This window comes from Armigeres subalbatus, unplaced genomic scaffold, assembly GCF_024139115.2.
Source record: "Armigeres subalbatus isolate Guangzhou_Male unplaced genomic scaffold, GZ_Asu_2 Contig515, whole genome shotgun sequence".
NCBI lineage: Eukaryota > Metazoa > Arthropoda > Insecta > Diptera > Culicidae > Armigeres > Armigeres subalbatus.
In genome coordinates this window covers 1088539-1112189 of record NW_026943277.1, presented here as the reverse complement: position 1 = coordinate 1112189, position 23651 = coordinate 1088539, and the positions used below count along the sequence as shown (strand labels likewise).

The following is a 23651-nucleotide window of genomic DNA, read 5'->3' as shown; positions in this document are numbered from 1 at the left end:
TTGCCTCAATAGCTGTCGTCCTATCAGTAGATATGCGGAATCGTGCAGTCTTTACTGCCATTGCGATTGTAACTATTATTATGTTGACCTCGATTCTTTAACCCCACCCATGGTACTTCTCAGCATAGAGCAACATTCAAGGCGTTTCACTGCACGGTATTTGGGAGAATTAATTTCTAATGCGGACCCTGAGTAGTGTCGGCACTGCCCCTTCGATGTGTTTCGAACCGGAGAATCGTTGACTGCCATCGATTGGTCAAGCACTCTTTTAGCATACCTAAATGGAAAGATTTACCTTCAGTGTGATTCTATGGTTGAACCTATTGGCTGGTCTCATTTTGAAATATAGAAGACGATATCCGATAGTTTAGGTCGTAATGTGAGTAAAAATGTGTGCTGAATTCCTTTTTGTAGATTGAGGTAGTTAATAAGTGCGTCAATGGGCACTGGTTTTACTAAGCGAAGCACTTTCACTTGAAGTCTCCAGTTGAAGAATTTTTAAACCACGCTTCTTTTTCACTCATATTCCGTTCTGGTCGGATGTAGAATACACCAAGTTAATAGACAGGAAAGCTAGGAAAATTGGAATCCTTAAACGAAATTCCGACGGATTTGCTTCCTCGACTAAGGCACAACACTAACTGATCCTGGCGACGAGAGCGAGTGTTGGCGAATGGTTTGAACACGAAAAGAGCGCCTTTGGTCGGTAGTGAACCATTCTATGGAGGAAACGTAGCAGAGGTTCCCTAACACTTATGCAATTTGACTCAAAATTACATGGCTCTGTAATGCGGGGTTAGATTGTGCGGTGGAGTGAAGCTGATTCGATTAAATGTTACATTGTAACTCGTAATTGTCAATAGAATTCCAGGTTCACTATATTTCCCATATTGTGGCGAATAATGGGATGGTATGCATAAACACATAATATGATGGAATCTATGGACACAATTTATTCCTTTTTTGGCATAGCAAGTTTTTAATTAATAGCTGTAGAAGTACATCTAGAATACTATCGGGTTGAAGCCGGCCTACTATAAGGAATTTCCATGAGTAATAGGTTTGCAAATTCCCAGGAAAAATAGAAAGATGAAGAACATTCTCTTTAAATATAATTCTATACGTTTAAGGTTAGCACCAATGCATGCTGGTACTGTATCCTGTATTAGCTTCATTGCCATATATATTATTCGGACATATGGATATTTTTTCATTAAACCTGATATCATTGTCATGATAGAGCCAAAAACTACACGATTTAAAACATTCATATGGATCAATTTCATCTAGCGGCAATGTGCAGTTCCAAAACTGATGTATATTTTGAGTCTGTAAGTTTGGATCTTGTTTAAACTGAATCAGTGATAGTTTCTAAATCGATTATTTGACAAAGAAAGCAAAAAACAAGGTAAAATTGCAAATTATTTATAATGAATATCGGAATGACTTTATTAAGTTCATCAAGAAGTTATTATTTTAAATATTTGTGTTGTGTTATTCCAAGTTCATGTGTTGGGAAAATGTATTTTGACCTGGACACTATCCTTGCAATGTTACAATAACCATTCTATACATCTATTAATTTTGACAAAAAACATTGTCTTCCTAGTCGTTTGAGAACCTCGATTATGTAGGGTGATATGTACTTAGTAGATGAGAGGTGAATGATTCAGAAGAGGAAAGCCCGGCAGAGGAAAGAGCTGAGAGGTTAGCTAATTATTAATGAGTTGATACCTTTGGATAGTGCGAACAAGGACCGTGCGTAGGCTTCTGACGAGGTGATAAAATCTACATAGTGTAGTCACTTAACGTCAAGTTCCACGTCATGGCAGCTGACAGTATCTAAACAATTCGTTAAATTGATTGCATAAAGTTTTATGAAAAAAGAATGCATATTTACTTGCATTGTGAACAATGTTTAGCAACAAACATGTGTTACTGTTTTTCTGACACGTTGTCTAGCCCATGCAATAAATTGGAATTCTCAATCATGAGCTAGAATCTCCCTACACGAGCTCCCCAACGTGGGTCAATCAATCGATCGATCGTCCCAAATTCCTCACTCCATAAATGTTATGCTGAATAATAGAAGCCACCGACCGCTGCACGAACCGAGCAAATTTGGCGTTATCAAATTAGTATCAGACGAGAGAAAAAGCGTCAACCGTTGAATTAATAATGGAATTTTGACACTCAAGCTCGCTCTCCCGACACGGCAGCTTTTCCGGTCATGCAGTATAGGCATTTGTTTTGATTGTTTGCGAAAAAGCTTCTGCTTGAAGGAAATCTTTACCGGCGAATGCCTAAACGACCTCCTTTTGATTAATGGCTAGCTACGTATGTACCCACATTTCATCGAACGAATGCAGCTAACAGAAGTACCAACGCTGGGCGATACGGGATTTGTTTATACCGGTGAACACCAAGGAAACCGGTTGATTTCGCATTGAGCTTGCCTATGTGTTGTGGAAAACTCAATTTTTATTTCTGGTTTGCTCTTTTCTCCCAGTTTGCAGCCCACCAGCTGAATGAGATGTATGGTGAAAAGAACCAAAAATGCTCTACAATCTAAATTACTCTATACAGTATGCAGTAATAAAAAACATAAAAAAAATCAAGGTCAAATTTTAAGATTAAAAAAAACAAGACACGACCACCCGACGTAAACTACGTAAAATAATTTGGTGCACTGAGGAATTAGTGCAATCATGCATGAATATTAAAAGATAATTGTTTTAATTTCTTAATGGCATAACTCAAAATATGAAAATTGTAGGATTTTTTTAAATTTCCACCTAGAAAAGTAACTTATGTTTTTGTTATGTTTTTATGCCGAATGAAATTGACCCTTGATTTTTGGATATGAATTTTGGAATGAATTGCGAAAAATTATTAGGCTTTTTTAGTGGAACGTCTTCACCTGTCACCTAACACAAGACGAGTTTAGTACTATTTTATTTAACTCCAGAGGCATTCCACGGGGGCATGTCAGTCGATCCTGAGCGATCATTTCGAAAATATTTGAAACTCTGCACAGTTTTTCAATTTCATCTAAATCGTCATTTTTCGATATCAAATCTTCATATTGAGTCACGACTAACTTTTCAAAAGGGTGTATGTGAAAATGGTTCAAAAATATTTAAAAAACTGCACAGCAAAAACGGAATGTTCGATTGTTATGATTTTTTCAGCAAAGTTAGACAATTAAATGGTGATTCTTAAGAAAATGTGCACAGTAAAAAAAAATTTTTTTGCCTTTAAAAATATCATTTTGTCACAAAAACTCAAATATCTCAAAACCCTATCTTTTTCGAACGTAATTTTTTAGGGAAAACGGTCCATTTATTAGCTATCTACCATAAAAATTTGGTGATGGTAAACTAATAAACAAAAAGTTATGACATTTCAAACATTTCACAATTTTCACATTTAGTAAAACAAAATTTTTTTCTGTGTAAGTTATTTCGAGAATTGCAGTTTGATGCAGATTTTATTGTTAAGGGACGTGATTTAAACAAGTTGTTTTCATGATATTTTGATTTAATTATTCATAGCATCTATAAGAAACTTAGACACGATCCAGTGTTGTGATCAAAAGTATTGATAGTGTCATAATTTTCATTGCACGTGACTGGCGAAAAATTCTTTTAATAGTGTTGAAACCTGTTGATAATAACGTTGATAGAAACATATCAGAAATGTTAAGACAAAAGCTGCAAAATCAAAGATTTATATACACGTGTACGTCTATAGTTTACCTGCAAAAAATATACCTCTTAGAGAATAGACTTTATGATCGGGAGGAAACGGGTATCTTCAACAACAACAAATGCATGATAGGTACATACCATGACAATGCTCACGAAAAAGCAAAAAATTACTACTACTAAGGTTGTTAAAGATCTTATAGTAATTTTTTTCTTCAGTCAAGCAAATGACACCAAACTAGTCAGTAAAAACTTAAAAGTGATTTTGTTTATTGAAATATTACGAACAACATGAGTAGCCGCTTTCTCAACTGTTGTAGGCCGTTTGATGGAAAAAAGTGTTCAAAAGAGTTACGAAATCTCACCGAAAGCAGCATAGATAAACTGAAAGCGACTGGTTATGCTCCAATGTCCACATTGAATACAAATTTACGCATTTGCACGTCCTGCCGTCTAAACGTTGACAAAAGAGCAATCTGTATATCATCGGTTGAGCAGAGCGCAGGAAGTTCGAAAACGACAGTAACTGAGGAATTGCCAGATGTATCGACAACAACTGAGGAATTACCAGAAGTATAAAGTGCTGAGAGCCTTGCCACCGTACCATCAGCGAAATCTGTTTCAACAAATCAATCGGAAGATGAGTGTATCCAAAAGGTCAACATCGAACGCTTTAACGAGGGCATAGCTGGGATAAAAGTGACTCCGATTAAATGGAGTAAGATGGACTACGTTTATTACCCGGAGAAAACATACCGTGAAATAAACGAAGCTGTACGAAGAAACCTCTTCAAATTAGGACCTGATGATGTGGAAAATACAGACTACGATGAGGTAATTATAAATATGAAGGAAAGGTTCTCGAATGCAGCCACGACAAGGAAAGAAAAATTATTGATTTTGTCGATGCTGCCAAGTTCGTGGTCTATTCAGGATGCCATTGATGAGTTCAAAACCAATAGAAATACAGTAAAAGAGGCAAAACAATTGAAGAATAACTGTCTTTCAACCAAAAATACTAGGTCTAGTACTGCATTAACAGATGAGACAAAAGAAATAGTAGTTCAATATTTTGAAGATGATGAAGTAAGTCGAGCTATGCCTGGTCAAAAGATTATGTATCAGTAAAAAAGATGGAAAGCGTCAAGCAATCCAAAAACGATTAATGATGACGATTTTGAAAGAAGCGTACACACGCTTCAAGGAAATTCACGATAATATTAAAATAGGTTTTTCCTCATTTGCAAGCCTTCGGCCAAGGCAATGTAAGCTTCTTTCCAATTCAGAAACACATAATGTGTGTGTGCACAACCCATGAGAATATTAATCTTATTTTACATAGTTTGAAAAGAATCAATTTAACAAAGGATATTAAAATGTTAACTGGTAGTCTTTTGTGTGAAAATACAACATCAAATTGCTATCTACGATCTTGTTCGGATTGTCCAGATTCTTCATCATTGGAAAATACTTTATTCGCTGAGTTTGAAGAAAAATATATTGATCAGTTATCATTTGAGCAATGGGTGACCACGGATAGGTGTGACATAGAAACTATTGTAAAACCTGTAGATGAGTTTGTGTCATATTTTTGCTTGAAATTAGAAAGGGATTAACCCTCACGATTTCATTAAAACAGAACAATCCAGCTTTTTAAAAAATACGAAAAATACATTACAAAATGGTGAATTTTTAGTCATTTTTGATTTTTCTGAAAATTACAGCTTTGTATTGCAAGATGAAGTGCAGTCCCATCACTGGAACGTACAACAAGCTACAATTCATCCATTCGTTATTTATTTTAATGGAAGTACGCAAATTGAACACTTAAGTTTTATTATAATTTCCGAAGATTTAAGACACGATTCAGTATCCGTAAACTTGTTCATTGAAAAAATGATTAACTTTTTACGCGTTGATAAGCATAAAGAAGTCAAAAAGATATATTTCATGTTTGATGGAGCAGCGTCGCAGTACAAAAATCGTAAGAATTTTTCGAGCCTATGTCAATTTAAATCAATGTACGGAATTGATGCAGAATGGCATTTTTTGCTACATCACATGGCAAAGGTCCTTGTGATGCTATTGGAGGAACAATAAAGCGCATGGCCACAAGAGCAAGTTTAGCCAAAGAACGTGAGCATCCAATTAAAACTGCGAAAGAACTTTTTGATTGGGCAAATCGTAGAAAAGAAAAAGATTTAACCAAATTATCATTTTGTTTTACTACTACTGAAGAGTACGAAATAAAGGCTTCAGAGCTCAGCGAGCAATTTAATAACGCGAAAACGATCCAAGGAACCCAAAAATTTCACTGTTTCATTCCATTGTTGGAAAATAAAATTAAAGCAAAACTATACTCAAACTGTGCTGATAATAATTCAAAAGTGTTCGATATTTTAAAAAATTTGAATAAAAATAAATAAAAAATAAGTATTAATAAACTGTTTTCATGATATCATAACCCATACCAAAATTCAAACCCAAAACTCTTAGAGTTTCTATAACAACATTGTGTAACTGCCACATTTAATTTAATACTTAGGATAATATTAATTCATTTTTATTTATTTATACATATAATATTTATACATATAATATACATAATATCGATGAATACATAAATATGGAATATCATACAAACAACTTGTTTAACTCACGCAAGGCCCTTAACAATAAAATCAGCATCAAACTGCGATTCTTGAAAAAAAATACACGGAAATTTTTTTGTTTACTATATGTGAAAATTGTGAAATGTTTGAAATGTCATAACTTTTTGTTTATTAGTTTACCATCACCAAATTTTTATGGTAGATAGCTAATATAATGGACCGTTTTCCCTAAAAATTACGTTCGAAAAAAGATAGGGTTTTAAGATATTTGAGTTTTTGTGACAAAATGATATTTTTAAAGGCAAAAAATTTTTTTTTTACTGTGCACATTTTCTTAAGAATCACCATTTAGTTGTCTAACTTTGCTGAAAAAATCATAACAATCGAACATTCCGTTTTTGCTGTGCAGCTTTTTAAATATTTTTGAACCATTTTCACATACACCCTTTTGAAAAGTTAGTCGTGACTCAATATGAAGATTTGATATCGAAAAATGACGATTTAGATGAAATTGAAAAACTGTGGAAAGTTTCAACTCAATAGAAAATCATGAATTAAAAATTTTCTTAAATTTTGATGCTGTTGTTTGGAATCGCTCTCCAACACTATGTAACTTTTACATATACGTATTTTTACTTGGCATAACTCTTGTCAAGTACGATATACTGGATACTACCTTACAGTTGAGGTCGAAATACGTATCTGGAAAAATTACGACGTGGTGGAGCTAAATAGTACCAAACTCGTCTTATGAAAGATATTTCAACCAGTTTATTACTAGAAAAGTTTATTTAAATTCCTTTCCAACAAACAATTTAGTTTTTGAGCCGAAGAAGGCTATTTTTGGTTGAATAAACGCTCTATCTGCTTCCAATGTTTGTTGCGTTTGTTGGGTTATAACATGAATTATTTGTTTCTATGTACCATCACAGAGAAACAGCCGCCTCAAACAATCAGACCACATCGTGCTTTCGTGCTGTGCGGATCTTTTCTCTCTTTGCTGGAGGAAGTTTTTTATTACTACTCGAAGCTATTTTAATTTCATCAGTGCTTCTCAGCGCCATTCGTACCTACTGATCCCGTGACGGCTTGGACCCGTTTGCGGAAGTAAAATTCCGACAACCGGTGGTAATCCCGCAGGGACACCGTTCTGGGAAAAGGACACGTCTCCATTAATAAAAACAAGAGGAAAGGGCAGTCGCTGAATTCTCCACTTCCTTCTAAGAAACAAGGTTTCAAGACCGTCCTGCCAAAACGCGGAAAAAATAGAAGGAAGCTGAAGACTTCAGATATTCCTTCCAACTCTAACATTGAGAATAATTCTTCTCCTATCGAACTGAGCAAACGTCTTCTTCAGTAGGGTAACCGTACCCTTAGTGGAGGTAGCACCAATAGTGGAGGTAGTGGGGATTTAATGAGATTTATCATAATTATACACTTTACGATGGTTTCAGTTGATGCGTCGTGGTTTAAATATCATGTTAAATGCAACTTATCTTAAGATTTCGCTCGAAAAACTATTGAAAACAATGATTTTCCTTAACAAATTTGACTCCCTTGCACCTATAATGGTGCAACTGTACCAATAGTGGCGAGTCTCATAAGAAATCAATGGATAGCACCACTATAGGAACCAAAATTATTTTTTACCGCCACTAAAGGAACAGTGTACCCATAGTGGTGCAAGCAATATTTGGTAATTGTTGATGTTAAATGACATCTATCTCATTTTTGTTAGCAACTTTATTAGTTTATCTATTGACTAAGATATTAAAGCAGTAAATTTCCCATAATTATCAATTTTTAAAAAATATTTTCTTTTGTGGATCTACTAATACCTCCACTATTGGTACCGTTACCCTATTCAACTGAGAAGCGCCATAAATTCTTCACATACGACGACAAAACTGAGCGATTGTTAAAGGTCGTCTTGAAAGGTCTCCCCAGTAATGATAAATCACTGTATGAGATTAAAATTGAAATTTCGTAATTACTACGATTTCCACCAGTCCAAGTAATTAAGATGAAAAAGAAATCTCGCTCTGGCACTTCCCAGAGGGGTATTTCTCAAGAATTTTATTCAACAAAAGTGAACTAAATAATATGAAAAATTTGGAAGAGGCCTGCATTATGTCCCATGTCCGTGTTACATGGGAACATTTCCGCAGGCCTGGGGGAAATTTCCAAAACCCCACTCAGTGCCGTAAGTGCCAAAGGTGGAGTCACGGAGCTAATCATTGCCACATGGATGCTAAATGCATGATTTGTGGTGGAACCTCTCACGGCAAGGACGCGTGTCCTGTATATCTGCACTTACACTTACAAATAAATTTAAATGTGCCAATTGTGGGGGCAATCATAAATCCAATTTCCGGGAATGCCCTTCACCCAAAAAAGTTTTGAATTCCCGTGCAAAACTGATGAAGGGAATTTCTAATATTTAGGATCCCAGATTCGCTCAAAATCCGCAATCATTTGCAGGTCGAGCAATTCATACCCACCATAATCAACGAACAAATTTTGCTCCTACCTCTCACCGGGTAACGAACAATTCGTCGAATTCTAATTTTTTGAACATCCCTCCTTATGCAAGCATCGCTCCAGGCATGCAAAATTTCATTTCTAAAAATTTACCGACGATGAATGATTTTCATACCGATTCTTCAACGGAAAATAACGTTCGTTCTGACGACTCAGGTAGCATGTCTGCTTCCGACTTTGATTTTCTAAATGAACAATTGCATCACATGATTGATGGAATGTTCAAAGCAAATACCAAAAGTGAAGCTGTTCAGGTTGGTATCAAATTTACTCAAAGAATTGTTATTGGGCTTTATTCTATTGGACCCAAATAATTCTTTGAAAATTTTAAATAGGAATGCCCACTCTTTAAAGAATAAGGAAGATGGATTATTCAACTTCCTATCAGTTCATAATGTGCACATTGCCATTATAACTGAAACTTATTTAAAACCAGGACTCTTCATCAAAAGAGATCCAAATTATTTTATTTACCGAAAGGATCGTCTTGACAGCGTCTGTGATGGGGTCGCCATTGCCATTAATAGACGTATCAAATATAGATTATATTCTTCGTTTGAAACCAAAGTTTTCGAAAACTTGGGAGTTTCTGTTGAAACAAATTTTGGACAATTCTTTTTTTATTGCTGCCTACTTGCCTTTCCAGTGCAATGGGCAGCAGAGGAATTTGTTAAGAGCTGATCTTCAAATTCTAACTCGCAACAAATCCAAATTTTTCAATGCCAATGCCAAACACCGTTTATGTAATAATGCCCAAACAATTCCAACGGTAAATGGTGTTTGAAGATTGTTCTGCGGGATATTATACTATTCAATATCCCAATGGATCAACTTGTTTTTCTTCCAGTCGAAATCCTTCTACAATTGATTTAGTTTCAACGGATTCAAGTCAGCTGTGTGGCCAATTGGTAACTCATGCTGACTTTGACTCTGATCACCTTCATGTGACGTTTGAAATCTCACAAGAAGTCATAAATAATCCAATCTGCTCTACTTTTAATTATCGTAGGGCTAATCGGGATTTATATAAAACGTATATCGATACGAATTTTGATGTTGATATTCCTCTCGATACCAAAAGTTGAGCATTGATAATGCTCTCGTATCTTTGACAAATTTAATTGTCAAAGACAGAGGCATTGCAATTCCTAAATGTGAAATAAAATTCAACTCCATTATTATTGGCGCCGATCTTCCGCTACTGATCCGTCTTTAAAATGTGAGGCGAATACAATAACAAAGAACTCGCGATCCCGCGTTGAAAATTATTTGGCGAGATTTGCAAAATGAAATTAAAAAACGTTTCGCTATTCTGAGAAATACCAACTTTGAGAATAATGTTTCGAAGTTTGATTCCAGTTCGAAACCCTTTTGGAAATTAACGAAAATTCTTTAAAAAAAAACTCAAAAGCCAATTCCAGCGCTTAAAGAGGGAAATAAAGCTTTATTAACAATTGGCGAAAAGGCTCAAAAACTTGCTCAGCAGTTTTTGAGTGCCCATAATTTTAGGGTAGGTCTCACTAGTCCAATTGAGGATCAGGTTACACGGAGCTTAGAAGACATTCTCAATCAAGAGAATGTGTTTGACCTTTCGTTGGGAACTAATTTCTATGAAGAAATCTTTTACTAGACAATTTGAAAATATGAAAGTCCCGTGTGATGATGGTATTTTCTACATACTTATCAAAAAACTTCCTGATAGCTCTTTATCCTTTTCGGTTAATTTATTTATCATTTTTTTTCAATTGGCATACTTTCCAGCTAAATGGAAAAATGCCAAAGTTGTTCCAATTTTGAAGCCGGATAAAAATCCAGCTGAGGCTTCTAGTTATCGTCCAATCAGTTTGCTTTCTCCAATAAGCAAACTGTTTGACTTTGAACTTTTTTGAACTTTGTTTTAAGAACAAACTATTGATTTATAAACAAATTTTCAGACCTGCCGTGTTGTGTGCTGTGCCAATATGGACTAGTTGCTGCAATACCAGAAAAAGGCACTTCAGAGGATTCAAAATAAAATTTTGAAAATGATTTTGAAGTTGCCTCCGTGGTATAGTACCATTGAACTTCATAGAGTTTCTAATATTGAGACATTGCAACAAACGTCCAACAAAATAATTTCCAATTTTAGAAAAAAAAATCGTTGCAATCTTTTATTGCAACGATTAGCTCCTTGTACCCTTAGTATAAATTAGGTTAAGTTTAGTTTAAGTTGAAAACATTGTAATTTCTACATGGTTCTGTTATACCAGAGGAAAAATCCTAACTGCCAGAGGCAATTGAAATGTATTAACAATAACTAAAAATGTAACATAGCAAAAAAGGATGATAGTGTTAGGAAAACACGGAACACCTAGTCTAAGAGATGAATGCATGTATTAGATAATTAGCAAATAAAATTAGTTAAAAAAAAGTTCTGAAATCAACCTTAGCTCCTAAGTTCTTGAAAGCGCATGGGATTTTTCTTCTTCAATGGCTCTACATTCCCACTGGAATTTGGCCTGCTTTTCAACATAGTATTCTATAAGTATTTCCTCAGTTATTAATTGATTCTCCGGATTGGCAATCCTACGCTTTTGCTCGCTAACTGGAGACCCACATGGGCATGATAGGAAAATAGAATATATGCAATTAATGCCTTATTTTTTTTGTTTCAAGATGACGTGAATTTCTTACAGTAAGATGGAAATGGGAACAGTTTGGCTATATACCTTATATCAAAATCAGTGCTCGATCACACGCTGATGTTAACAGACGCCGTATACGGCGGTAATCTATCGAAATGTGCAGTGAAGTGACGATCAAAAATAGGGAATGGTGCACAATGCACCCATGAGACATGAGACACATTGGCCCAACACATAAAACCAGTCGTAAGATCGTGTTTCTGAACGAAAATTACCATTACAAATAAATATTCAGTTATTCATTATCGAGTTGCAACGAATAGATTAAGAAAAAAACTCTTATTTTCACTATAATTTAACGATTCTTTTACCTCTTCTGAAAGATCTTCGTTCAATCCGCTAAGATTTACAATCAACCATGCGTCAACCATTTATTTTTAATGCAATTGGGTTTTTGTGGGTATTCAGATTATTACATATCTTGAATCTATTATAAAAACTAAGCTTGAATTCAAAACTCAATGAGTTTTGCTGCATGGGAACTATTTTAAATTAATTTCGAAAACTTTAATGTTTTCACGTATTGAATAGCCCTAACTTGTTTTCACTAATGACCAAGCTGTCGAACAGTGAGATATTTTCCGAAGAATCAAATACACAAATAACCTTTTAATTCGTTTTTTGGGATTCACAAGTTTAATAATTGAAAATCTTTGAAATAAATTTTGAAAATCAACATGTTTTTCAAAATTAAAAAAAAAAACATTTGCGTCATTTTACAGGCCCATTTTTAACACAGACAATTTTGGCTGAATAAGCTAGTTTTCTAGCTGAAGAAGACTATTTTTGGCCGAATAAACATTTTAACCACTTGCAATGTTTGTTGGGATGTTGTTTTGAAAAGGAGATCATTGTGAAACGTAGCTAGTTTTGTGAATTTTGCCTCTGCTCGTTAAAAAAGGTTTATATTGGGAAAAATTTCGATACCAGCCAGACATGGGCTGAAAGTCTCGTTAGTCATGAATAATAACAAATAAAATATATTGGTTGAAACATCAAAAAAGCTTAAGGGGTGCATGTTGGGCTGTTCTTTACTACATTGCCGTTTCTTTTAACGGGGAATGCCGCCCCAGCTGATATGATCCGCTTTGTTAAAGCACTAGACGGTTATACATACGTCGCTTTTTAAATTTCTGATCAAAATTCAGTGTTCTTTTGAGTTTAAAACCAAAAAATGTTCTCCCTGATTCCCCTTTCACCTAATAATGACAGGTAAGTCAAGGCACATACAGTATCGTGGTGGAATTAAGTGGAATATGACAGGTGAAAACATTCCACTGAAAGAGCTTAATAATTTTCTTGTAATTCATTGTACGCTTTCAAAGGAAAAATCAATAATCGTTTTTTAAAGTCTTTATATGCGAATTTTGATTAAAGCAGCAATGACAAAATATATCGAATAATATTATAAGTGTGCATTTCCTACCACCATCCCCCAAATAAGCGCTGAACTTTTGTTTCTACACAGGAGGATGTAAATGTAGATTACTGATTAGCTTGCTTTCGATTTGCATGCCCAATGTCGAAAAGTGGTCGTAAATAGCCGTAAGGGAACTGACGATGAAGGCACTAGTCAGGGTGAAGTCTAGTCAACGCTAGATGGCAGGATCTCGCCTAGTGTTAGGGTTTAAGCTTATCGCAACAACCAAAGCGAAGTATATATAGTGCCTATGAGGACATTGGATCAGCGAAATTGTTATCTATGTTTTCCGGCCCAATGAAGGAATTGTGTTTATACTTGAATATATAAATTGCTGCTTTATACAATACCGTTTTCAGACGGAATTCAGTTTCAGAATTTTTGTATATTTTAATAAAATAAAATTCTAAAAGTTCTTTTTTGTATAATTTTATCATTATAATTTTATGATTTTATTTTATATATTTTATACCAGTTAAACTTTTTCATTCACATAACAAGTTTCAATTTTGGCTTGTGTTAGGAAAGAATTTGGTGTATATGTGCATAGGATTACGATGCGGTGCATAATCTCCATCCAAGCCTTTCTTAGCTATTTTCAAAGAATTACATAAATTTATCGAGTTCGGCTTTTTTATGCTCTTTGATGCTTGAGCTCCAATAAATAAGTTATAAGGACTATAACTTGGTAATAATCGATTACCCTTAATTTTTATATGATGATTGAAAAAAAATCAGGAATCTTATTTAATAGGGTACGTAGTAAATAATCGATGGTTTTCCAACTAAAAAGTTCCAATTCAGGGAGAAAAAAAAGTTTTTCGGGACTTTCGTAGACTTTTCCGAAACTACCCCCCCCCCCTATGAAGTCTACGTAGACTTTTATAAATTTTACAAAATATCATATGCGATTGAAAAAATATGGGAATCAACCACGTTATAAGCAATTCAGCCATTCAAATCCATTCCAGTATGTAAACATTACAGTAAAATTTGAATTTTACACATAACAAAATCAAACTGAACAAAATCCAACAAAACAAAAATCAATTTAAAATGAAATCAAATTTAATCCTTTGTGTACAGCTTCTGAACCCAAATCTCAAAACCAACTAATTTGATTCCTGTTGAACTCGATTTCTTCTAGAGGTGTGCCGCCACCAACACTTTTGCATCGGCGCGCCACTGCTTAAAATCTGTCACTCTGTCTATTCTATACGCCGGTTCAAATTTGTAGAAAAATGAAGAATTTTCAGAATTTCGAAAATTTTCGGGTTGGAATTCCGATTTTCGTAAAAATTTCGTAGAGTTTCGCGATTGATAATTTTCCCGGTAATCCTTCAAAGAGCACTCCGTGAAAATTTCGATGCTTTTCTGAAAAACTCCATGCAATAACCCGTTGAATAATCATCCTTTGAAATCCAAAGAATTTCCTTCTAAATTCCAAAAGTTTTCCCCTTAACATTCCGGAAATATTTCCCGTTTTCTACTTATTTTTAAATTTGCTTTTCAAATTGGGTACAATTTCCTGAGGAAATTTATAAATATGTCCATAAATTGTACAGAATATTCCGAGTAATTTTCGGTGGATATTATGGAGAATTTTCATTTGAATTTTGGTGAATTTCTCGTAAAAAATTCTTATAAATTTTAATAAAAATTACAAAGTCTTTCTCACAAAAATTGCAAAAAGAGTTGTTGGTGGGAAATTCAAATAATTTTTCGTGGAAGTCAAAAATTTCTTTAGAAAATCCAAAAGATTTTCCATCGATAATTCCAAAGAATTTGCATTAGAAATCCCGACGAAATCGCCGTGAAATTTACGAAGAATTTCCCATGAAATTTCGAAGAATATCGCTTATACGTCCAAAAAATTCCTCGCGAAAATTCCGAAGAATTTCCGAAATTAAGAAAAGTTTCGCCTTTCTGCAGTGGAAATTCTGAAGGGTTTCTCGCGGAATTTCGGGAAAACTCCCTGTCAAGTTTCAAAGAATATCTTTTGGAGACTTTTTCTTGGATATTCCAAAATGCTTCCTTTGTAAATTCCACAGAATTTTCCGTTGAAGTACGACATAATTTCCCGTGAATCACTTGTAGCTTCCAAAAAAGTTTTTGCTAAGAATCAAAAGATATTCTAGTAGAATCTACAAAAAAAAATCTAAACGGAAATTTTGTAAAATTTTAGAATTTATTTTTAGAATACTTCGGAGAATTTCACTGCTCAACATAGTTTCCTGGTGAAATCCATGATGGTTTTAGGCCGTAGTTAGACTATTACTTGAGTGAAATTCATAAGATTTTTTGGGAAAAATTCAAGAAATTATTTCGGTAAAGTCTTGCAAAAAAAAATCCTGGGAAATCCTAAAAAATCAAATAAGTAAACTTTCGCCATAGCTGCTGTATAAATTGTTTTCCAAAAAAAAAATTAAATAAAAAAGTCTACGTAGACTTTTGGTATACCCCCCCCCGTCACACATCGTAGACTAACGTAGACTTTTTCGAAACCCCTCCCCTGGTCCACTTTTTTGACCCGGGAGTTTGATCCTGGATCTAATTCCAAAAGGTCAAGTCTTATTCGAACTGATGTTATTTTCATTGTATTTTATTAAAATTGAGAGGCCACTTGCCTAACTTTGTTCAATGTTATCTTTTGACCCCTACTCCAGTCTTTTTGGCTAACTACGTTTTGGTCAACTACGAATTGATTAACTGTTCAAATTAGAATGCTTACCAAATAAATGATATAGTTGAAATAGTTTACTGGCCTTAAAAGTCACCTGAGTAAGTTGGTCATCTATAGATTAGCTAATTTGAATTAAAACAGCTTGAATTCAACAATGTTACTATTACGTAATTTGATGGAATTTGACAATTGACCGACAAAATGAATTAGAAGAATGAGTGGACTGATAACGGTCGAATTGTTGAACCTCTAACCGAGTTGATTATCTAATTCAAAAATTCGTTGGACTCATATAGTTAACATAAAAATGATTTTGAGCTTGAGCTTGATTGACTGCTCGTAGTTGCTACTCCATTATTATAGTTAACATAAATATGATTTTTTTCATTAAGTCAATGAAACAATAGAAAATAGACTTTCAAAGAGAGCACTTTTCGTATAGCGTTCTTTGTACCTTCTTCATCAATATAGAGCGAACTATTTTAGCGAAGGCTTGATTGTTATGAGACCAACCTGAGGTATGTTTTAGTAAATTCCGTAAGAATTTTTTTTCCAAATTTCTCCACAATATGTTTCGAAAGATCTTCAGTAACCTTGCGAGCAAAGGCGTGGGCGATCACTTCCGGAACTTTCGAATCTTCGAAAAAAATACTAACGAAATATTTAAAGGATTTCCTAAAGAGAATTCAGAAGAAATTCAATTAAGAAAACTTCCTGAGGAATTTTAAATGTAATATCGAATTGTGTAATAAGCAATTTTCGAAGGAATATTCAAATAAATTCGAAAACGAATTCCCAGAAAAAAAATCGAAGGAATTCTTAAATAAGAAGAGCTCCTGGAGGAATTACCGGTGGAAGTTCGGAAATAATTTCTGGTGGAAAGTCTAAAAGAATTGCTGAGAAAGATTTCGAAAAAGAAATCAGAACTACTTGAATTTCATTCTAGAGTTTAAAAAAAAAAAATACTGGAGAAATTTCAAACGAATACCTGGAGGAACTTCCTTTAGTAATTTCTGAAAGAACTGCCAAATGAAATTTCGTCGGAGTTCCTCAAGCAATTTCCGAAGGAGTTTTGCGAAATTTGCGGAGAATCTAATAAAAAAAATCAGAAATAATTCCTAAATGAATTTCCAAAGGAATTCATAAAACAATTTCCGTAGGTGTTCCTAAATAAATTTACGAAAGATTTCCCAAAAATATATCCGAAGAAATTTATAGAGGAATTTCGAAAAAATCCTAAAAGGAGTTTCTGAATAAATCCTCAAAGGATTTTACAAATGAGTTCCTTGAAGAATTTCTAAAAATTTCTAAAAATTTCTGGAGATTTATAAAGAAATTCGCAAAGTAATTTTAAGAGAGATGCTAAACAAAATCCTAGGGAATCCAGAAGGAATTTTCGCAGAAACTCTCAAATAAATTTTTGGAAGATTTTTATAAAGAATTTTGAACGGTTTTTCTAAAGGAATTACTAAAAAAATCCTGAAGGAAATTCAGAAGGGATTCATAGAATTGCTTATTTGAATTTTTGAAAGAAATATCTGTAGAAATTTCCAAAGAAATTTCTAGAATAATTTCTGAAGTAATTTGCGAAGGATTCCCTGAATAAATTTTTGATGAAAAACCCAAAGCAATTCATGAAAAAATTTGAGAATGTTTAAAATTGGAATTCGGTTGAATATTCTTAAGGAAGTACCAAGGATTTCGTGCTACAATTTTGGTAGAATATCTGAAAGTATTCCTAAAGAACTAAAGTATTTCTAAAGGAGGAAATCTTGGAGGAATTCCTTAAAGAATTTCTTGAGAAATATCCGGAATTAATCCTGAAAGAATTCTGAAAGTTTTTTCTAAAAGTAATTCGGAAAGAATTCGTGAAGGAAGCTCCGTGGGAATTCCTGAAAAGAGCTCAGAAGAAATTCCTGACGGAATTTTCAACCTAATTCCTGGATTCATTTCCAGTGATTTTTTTAAAAAGAAATTTCTGGAAAATGATCAAAGATTTGGAAATAGTTACAGGAGGAATTTCCTAAGAAATATCTGAAGAAGTTTTTAGATTACTATCCGCGTGAGTTCTTTAAGATATTTGCTTAAGAATTATGTAAGGTATTAACAAAAATGTCTCGAGGATTCACCAAAAGAATTTCTGGAAATAGTTTTGAAATAAAACCAGGATGAATATTCTTAAGAATATCCGAAGAAGTATGATGTGATGACCCAGTCAACATTTTTAGTACCTATAACTCTCGATATAGGTTATTATATACGTATATCGGCTATATATGTACGTACCAAAGTAGAGGCGATATAGGTACATACGTGTTTTATTTCACGATTTTTTCCGACATTATGCGAACAGTATTACGATTAAACATTAAAATATTATAAAAAAATTGCCAGTACCTCTCGCCATGCGATCTTTGGACCTGCAGGCGGATACTCTACCACCGCACAATACTGTACATCTTGAAGTGAATCGGATTTTTGTCCAACATGAATTACACAATAATTGTTTATATCTTTACAACGGCTTGAAACTTCTTTCGACTGAAGTGGTTTCGATTGTATTACGATTTGCATAGACATTCATTTGCACTGATATAGGATATTGGAAGGAAAATAAGTCATTACGAATTTTTTTTAACATAATTACGACTGATTATCACTATGGTTAAAATTATCTTATACGATGCATTCAATACAATATTTTTTGACAATAATATGACAAAGTTTGATGTGCAGTGCGATTTAGATTTTTGATGGATGCAATTGCTACTTTATTTGCTTTTTGGTATACGATGATATGTGGTATTATTATTTTATTAGCTTTATTAAGGAGACTTGCAGCCCCAGGCTGGCTCGCCTCCCGACGATATGTGGTTTACTGGAATAAATCGAATGTAATCTCGATGTTTTGGGTGTTTTTATTAGCATACTAACCTAATTCCAAAGTAACAATTGGGCTTTGTTTTACTGCTGCTCTGGACATTAGTAAAACTAGACCAAATAGACTCTAGAATTCAGACTGCATGCCAAGAAAACCACCCAAAATATCGAGGTTAAAGTCGTTTCATCATCACATCATACTTCTTCGTATATTGCCAGGAATTGCAGGAAGTTTTTGGAGAAACATTTTGAAGAATCTCTGGACACATTTCCAATAAATTACTAAACAATTTCAAGACACAATTAAATTTTCGCAATATTGGATGTTGGATTGGATAACACTGATGTATGACACCACGCCGCCCGGCGCCGACCTAACGTTGTACCGTTGTAAAAAGTACAACGCCTTCGAAAAAGCACACTTCAAGTCACAAGAGTGACGGAACTCCGTGACGGGAAGTTTAACAGCTATTTCGAATTTACGACTAGTGTTACAACAAAAACATTTTTTTAATCAGGAGAAATTTATTAAAACCGTGTTGAAAATACTTGAATAAAATTGTTGGATTCTTGACTTGATTGAAAAATAATGTTTAATTATATGAAATTAGTCGCCGGTGTGCTAAAATTATGAAAATCGTAGGCGGCGGCGCGAGTAAAATCGCCGAAGGCGGCGCATAGCTCTAATTAAGATACTTCCAACCAAACCTTATTCAGCGATTGATTATTCTGTGCTGCGTACTATTCTACAAACATGATCTTCGACTGGAATACTTCCTACCGCACTGAATCTTCGTACGATGTTGATTCACAGCCTCGTAATAACAATACAAAGGCTAGAGTCGGCCAAGCGCGAAATAAAAAAATTGCTCCATCAACCGAACCGAATCGCTGCTGTTTAGCTATGAATCTTATACGCTGCGTTTGCCATGATGGAAAAACCTTGAAAAAACTTACGTCTTCAGTAGACTCTAGAACTTTGATCTGATTATTGTTCAGTTTAATTAACCGATCACATTCGTTTGGTTTTGGAACCAATAAATGGATTAGGTTTAGTTTATGACCATTATTTATAGCCGTCGAGCATCATTTGCAGTTGATATTGTAAGGAACAAAATTATCTTTGGTTGCACGATCAGTGCCCAGTGGAGCAAATCTCAGACGTAGTTCGAACTACTCATCGGACCAAAAAATCTGAAAATGGAATATAAAAATCTCCATTCACAATCACTATTTTTCGCTTGCCACGAACGATGCATGGAATAGCGCACTTGATGTCATACCATACCGTGATTCATTTCGCATTTATTAAGGTTACCAGGTTTGGTAACATACCGATTTTTTTATTTATAAGAGAAATAAATTCGGCTTGATTTGGCTAACCTTTGATTCTCAGCCAGATTGTGTTGCAAAACCAATTAATTTAAATTTCCTTTATATTTATTCAGCTACAGGTTTTAGTACAGTCGATTATTTCTATGTCGATGTAGGTGGCTTTCTTGATCTCTGAAATCTGCACAGAATTTCACTTTGTAGGGGAAGAGGTGGTAAAATGAACAGGGGTGGTAAAATAAACAGTTGGCTATAATTATATTAAACCACTATTTAGACGTATGTTAATCATGCACACATTTTCCTCGAAATAAAATAAGATACCTGAGCTAATATTTTGGTTTTGAGACCGAACGAATAGCTATTACTATCCAAAATATCAAAAGAGGCCGTAAAAATAGGATCTGATGTAATTTTTTACCATTTTTCCGCAAGCTTTAATTCTTAATAAATTCATAATAACATTGATTTAAACCGGTTCTAACCACAGCGGCAAATAGGACAACCTTCACAAAGATGTTGCAGGGGTAAATAGTAAAATTATTGGTTTGCATAGTTAGAGGAAGAGTTATTTATCACAAGGCACGTATGGGGGTAAAATGAACACTTGTATCAAACTTTCACAAATTTATGGTAAAAGTTGTGCGATTGTGAAGCGGAAGTTCAAGAATCAAACCATATCAAATAACCAAGAAAAAACTTTGAATATGTAAATTTAGTTAAAAAATAATTGATATTTTAAAACTTTTTAACTTCTTTTTATTATTTTCATAATTAAGAGCTTTTCAAAAGTTATACCAGATTTTTCAAAAGGCTCTCGTAATCTCAATTAGTTGTATATACAGTGCCAGAGTAAAAAAAAGAAAATTAAATGTTTCAAAAGGGTTTAAGAAGCCATGTTCATTTTACCACCAGGCAGTGTTCATTTTACCCGCACTATTTTTGTACACACGAAATTTCGATGTTTTTTATTTCGATGAAAAACTATATAAAACAATGTTTATTAGCGAAAAAAATGTTCAGTGCAATAAGAATATGAGTTAAATTGCTGAACCAAGTGGTAAAACTAGCAAATTATCCTCGTTTTATGATTGAATTCAGCGCAAGTCCTTAACGTGTTCATTTTACCACCTGTTCCCCTACTTCTTGAGATCCTTGCCACCTCGATATCTTTTGTTCAAGATCCACTCTTTCTGTGTCGAGGCATCCAATTTCAAAAGATCACATGACTTGTTCGAACAGAAGTAGGGGAACTGTACCGGTTTTGGCCAAGTTCCTAATTTGGCCAATTTTGTGAATAGCTCCAAAAATGAAACAATTCACGAAGGTTTTATTAGTTCCAACAAGAGATATATCTCTCACACTTCTACGCTGATTTTAACTGACTAATTATTTTGGAAAAATAAGTATTTTTCAGGGTTGGCCAAATTAGGCACTAAGCTGTCCAAAACCGGTGCACTTCCCCTAATCGTAATTTTATTGATCAACGGTAGCGTACTAGATACAAAACTTTAGATTTAGACATTCCTGTTGAGAAATATTAAATTTAGGAAAAGACATTTGTTTTTGATTGGAATAATCTTTGTGGTAAATCGGTACATACGGCGAACCCAACTAAGGAATTAGCACACGTTTTTTGTTTACGAATGGCGCGCGTTGACTAGGATTGAGTCCAGACCAACTACGGTAAAGGGTAGGTTTTCGCTAGTGTAGTAAATCGGTATATACGGCGATCCTAACTAAAAAAAGTGCCAGTCTTCAAATGATCATGAAAACCAAATTTGCACCAGATGTTTAAATCAAGCCTGCTTTCGACTACTTAAGCGATATTTAGATGAACCGATGACTTGCAACGAGCAGATACGAGAAATTCCGCTACTTAATAAAACTAGTTTCATGAGTAATGCTAAAATATTTACACAATGGTACGCCCCACAGATGAAAAATTGGTCGGCTCCCCTTCTGGTTTAGAGAAAACGAATGATCGGTTTTCTAAATTATCACCACCAACAGCAGAAACGAACACCTGTGGCTTCAAATGGCACTTAATTGACACCGTTCAAACACTTCCGAAGGAACTGTACTCCAGCTAAATGTGACGCGTTTACAAAAGCACAAAATAGGGAAACTGGACCGAACCGACGAAGGGGTAGATCGCGAATGAGAACAAGTTTCCTCAGACAAGGTGGTTCGCGGTACACGTGAGTAAGTATCGGTTGGTTAGCCGGCTAGCAAGCACGCCGGGCGGAACACACTTCAACAGCAACAACAAAAGTAGCTGGATGTGCTGGATGTATCTGTTTTTTACCCTTCTTTGGATGGTATATCTCTTCCGCTCTCAGGCTCTCTATTTTCATTAAATTACTTGCAATGAATCACGTTAATGCAATATTGCAGGCACAGATATGGTTCAGATGGGATACTAGTTTCAATGGTCTGTAAAAAAAATCAAATGTGAAATGTGCAAAAATATTGTTTTTGAGAACTAAAAAGTATTAATTGGTAGAAGCATCTGTTTGAACTGTCAAGCTTTCTCCAATAATTTTGCGACAGACCTGGCGTCAAGACAGATGCACTGGAAAAGATTTTCGTATTCAGTTGGTTTTGGTAAGACAAATACATCGATTCGAACCAAGTTACACAATTAGCATGTTATGGAAATCAACGGTATAGGAATCTTGCAGCTTTGTGCTATAAGATTTCATATTAGATATATTTGTTGATGTTTCATTGAAGTGTATCAGTGAAATTTTGCTAGGTAGTAAAATTGGAGCTCAATTTAAATTGTTACATATACGCTGGGGCTCTAGAGAGTTGTATGGGCCTGACTGGTTGTTGTCGGCTTTAGGTTCAGACACAGTTGACCTTGAAGATCAATTGATCCACACTCCAGTGCTGTTTGGAGAACCTAGAACATCTGATTTGGTATAACCGGGTTGCAAATCAATCGCGTGAGCTGTAGGGAATAGCGTGGACATGGTGGGTTTCCATTGGCAGGGTTTCCGTAGATTTCTTCGTCAGAATTTGCAAAGTCCCTTCAATCTACTTACATTTGGTCTTTCTACATCTCGATAACCTCCGAATCTCGATATCTCTCTATTTCAATGTGTTCTGATAATATTTTTCAGAATTCAGTCTCCTTATGTCGATATGTTTAAATTTTTAGGCTACTAGACCATCTTTCGACAATAACAAACACATCAACAACAGGAAACGACATTTGTATTAGTGTTGTTTATCATACAACGAACTTTTTTGGATCTAGTACGCATTAAATTTTCTTTACTAAATGCTAATGTTTTGGAGCATTAAACTCCAGAATATCAGCACTCTAATCCATATGGTTATTAAGATATAGGTATCAGAACCAGACACTTTTTAGTTCTTGAAAAATCAATGCATTGTTCAACTGTCAATATCTTTGGCTACAGTAGCTTTTTTCCAACTCTTCAAAAAGTTTCTGAAAGCTTGTTTCGTGGACTTTCGAAGAACGGGTAACTTGTGGGAAAATAGGAAGTAAAATATCCAAATACGACCCGACGAAAAAAAAAATTTCATACAGAAAGTTCCAAACAAAAAAAGTTTCACCTGTCATAAGACGAGTTTATACAATCCCATTGAATTCCACCACTTAATTGTATCTTGACAGATACGTATTTCGACCTCAACAGTAAGGCCGTCTTCAGTGTCTCGTACTTGACTCGAAAAGTTTCTCAAAGTTTCACTTAGCAACTACCCCTACGTCTTTCTTTGGTCCTCCCAGAAGGCATTAAAACAAAATCCAGCTGCTTA

General features: G+C 34.5%; 1 protein-coding gene across 3 annotated transcripts in view; it reads right to left on the bottom strand.

Annotated features, from left to right (window-relative positions):
- Positions 1-23651, bottom strand: part of LOC134204327 (calcyphosin-like protein) — a 60584-nt gene that overhangs the window by 16376 nt on the left and 20557 nt on the right. The window contains exon 1 of one of the 3 annotated variants that reach the window (XM_062679155.1): positions 21779-22086. The exons of 1 other annotated variant lie outside the window; for it this stretch is intronic. Coding sequence is in view for 1 of the 2 variants with exons in the window: in XM_062679154.1 (XP_062535138.1) it covers positions 296-337 (42 nt within the window). In the remaining variant the exon portion in view is untranslated. Of the gene's footprint in view, positions 1-295; positions 627-21778; positions 22087-23651 lie in introns of those variants that run through there. One more of the 3 variants, XM_062679154.1, reaches the window with a different exon arrangement.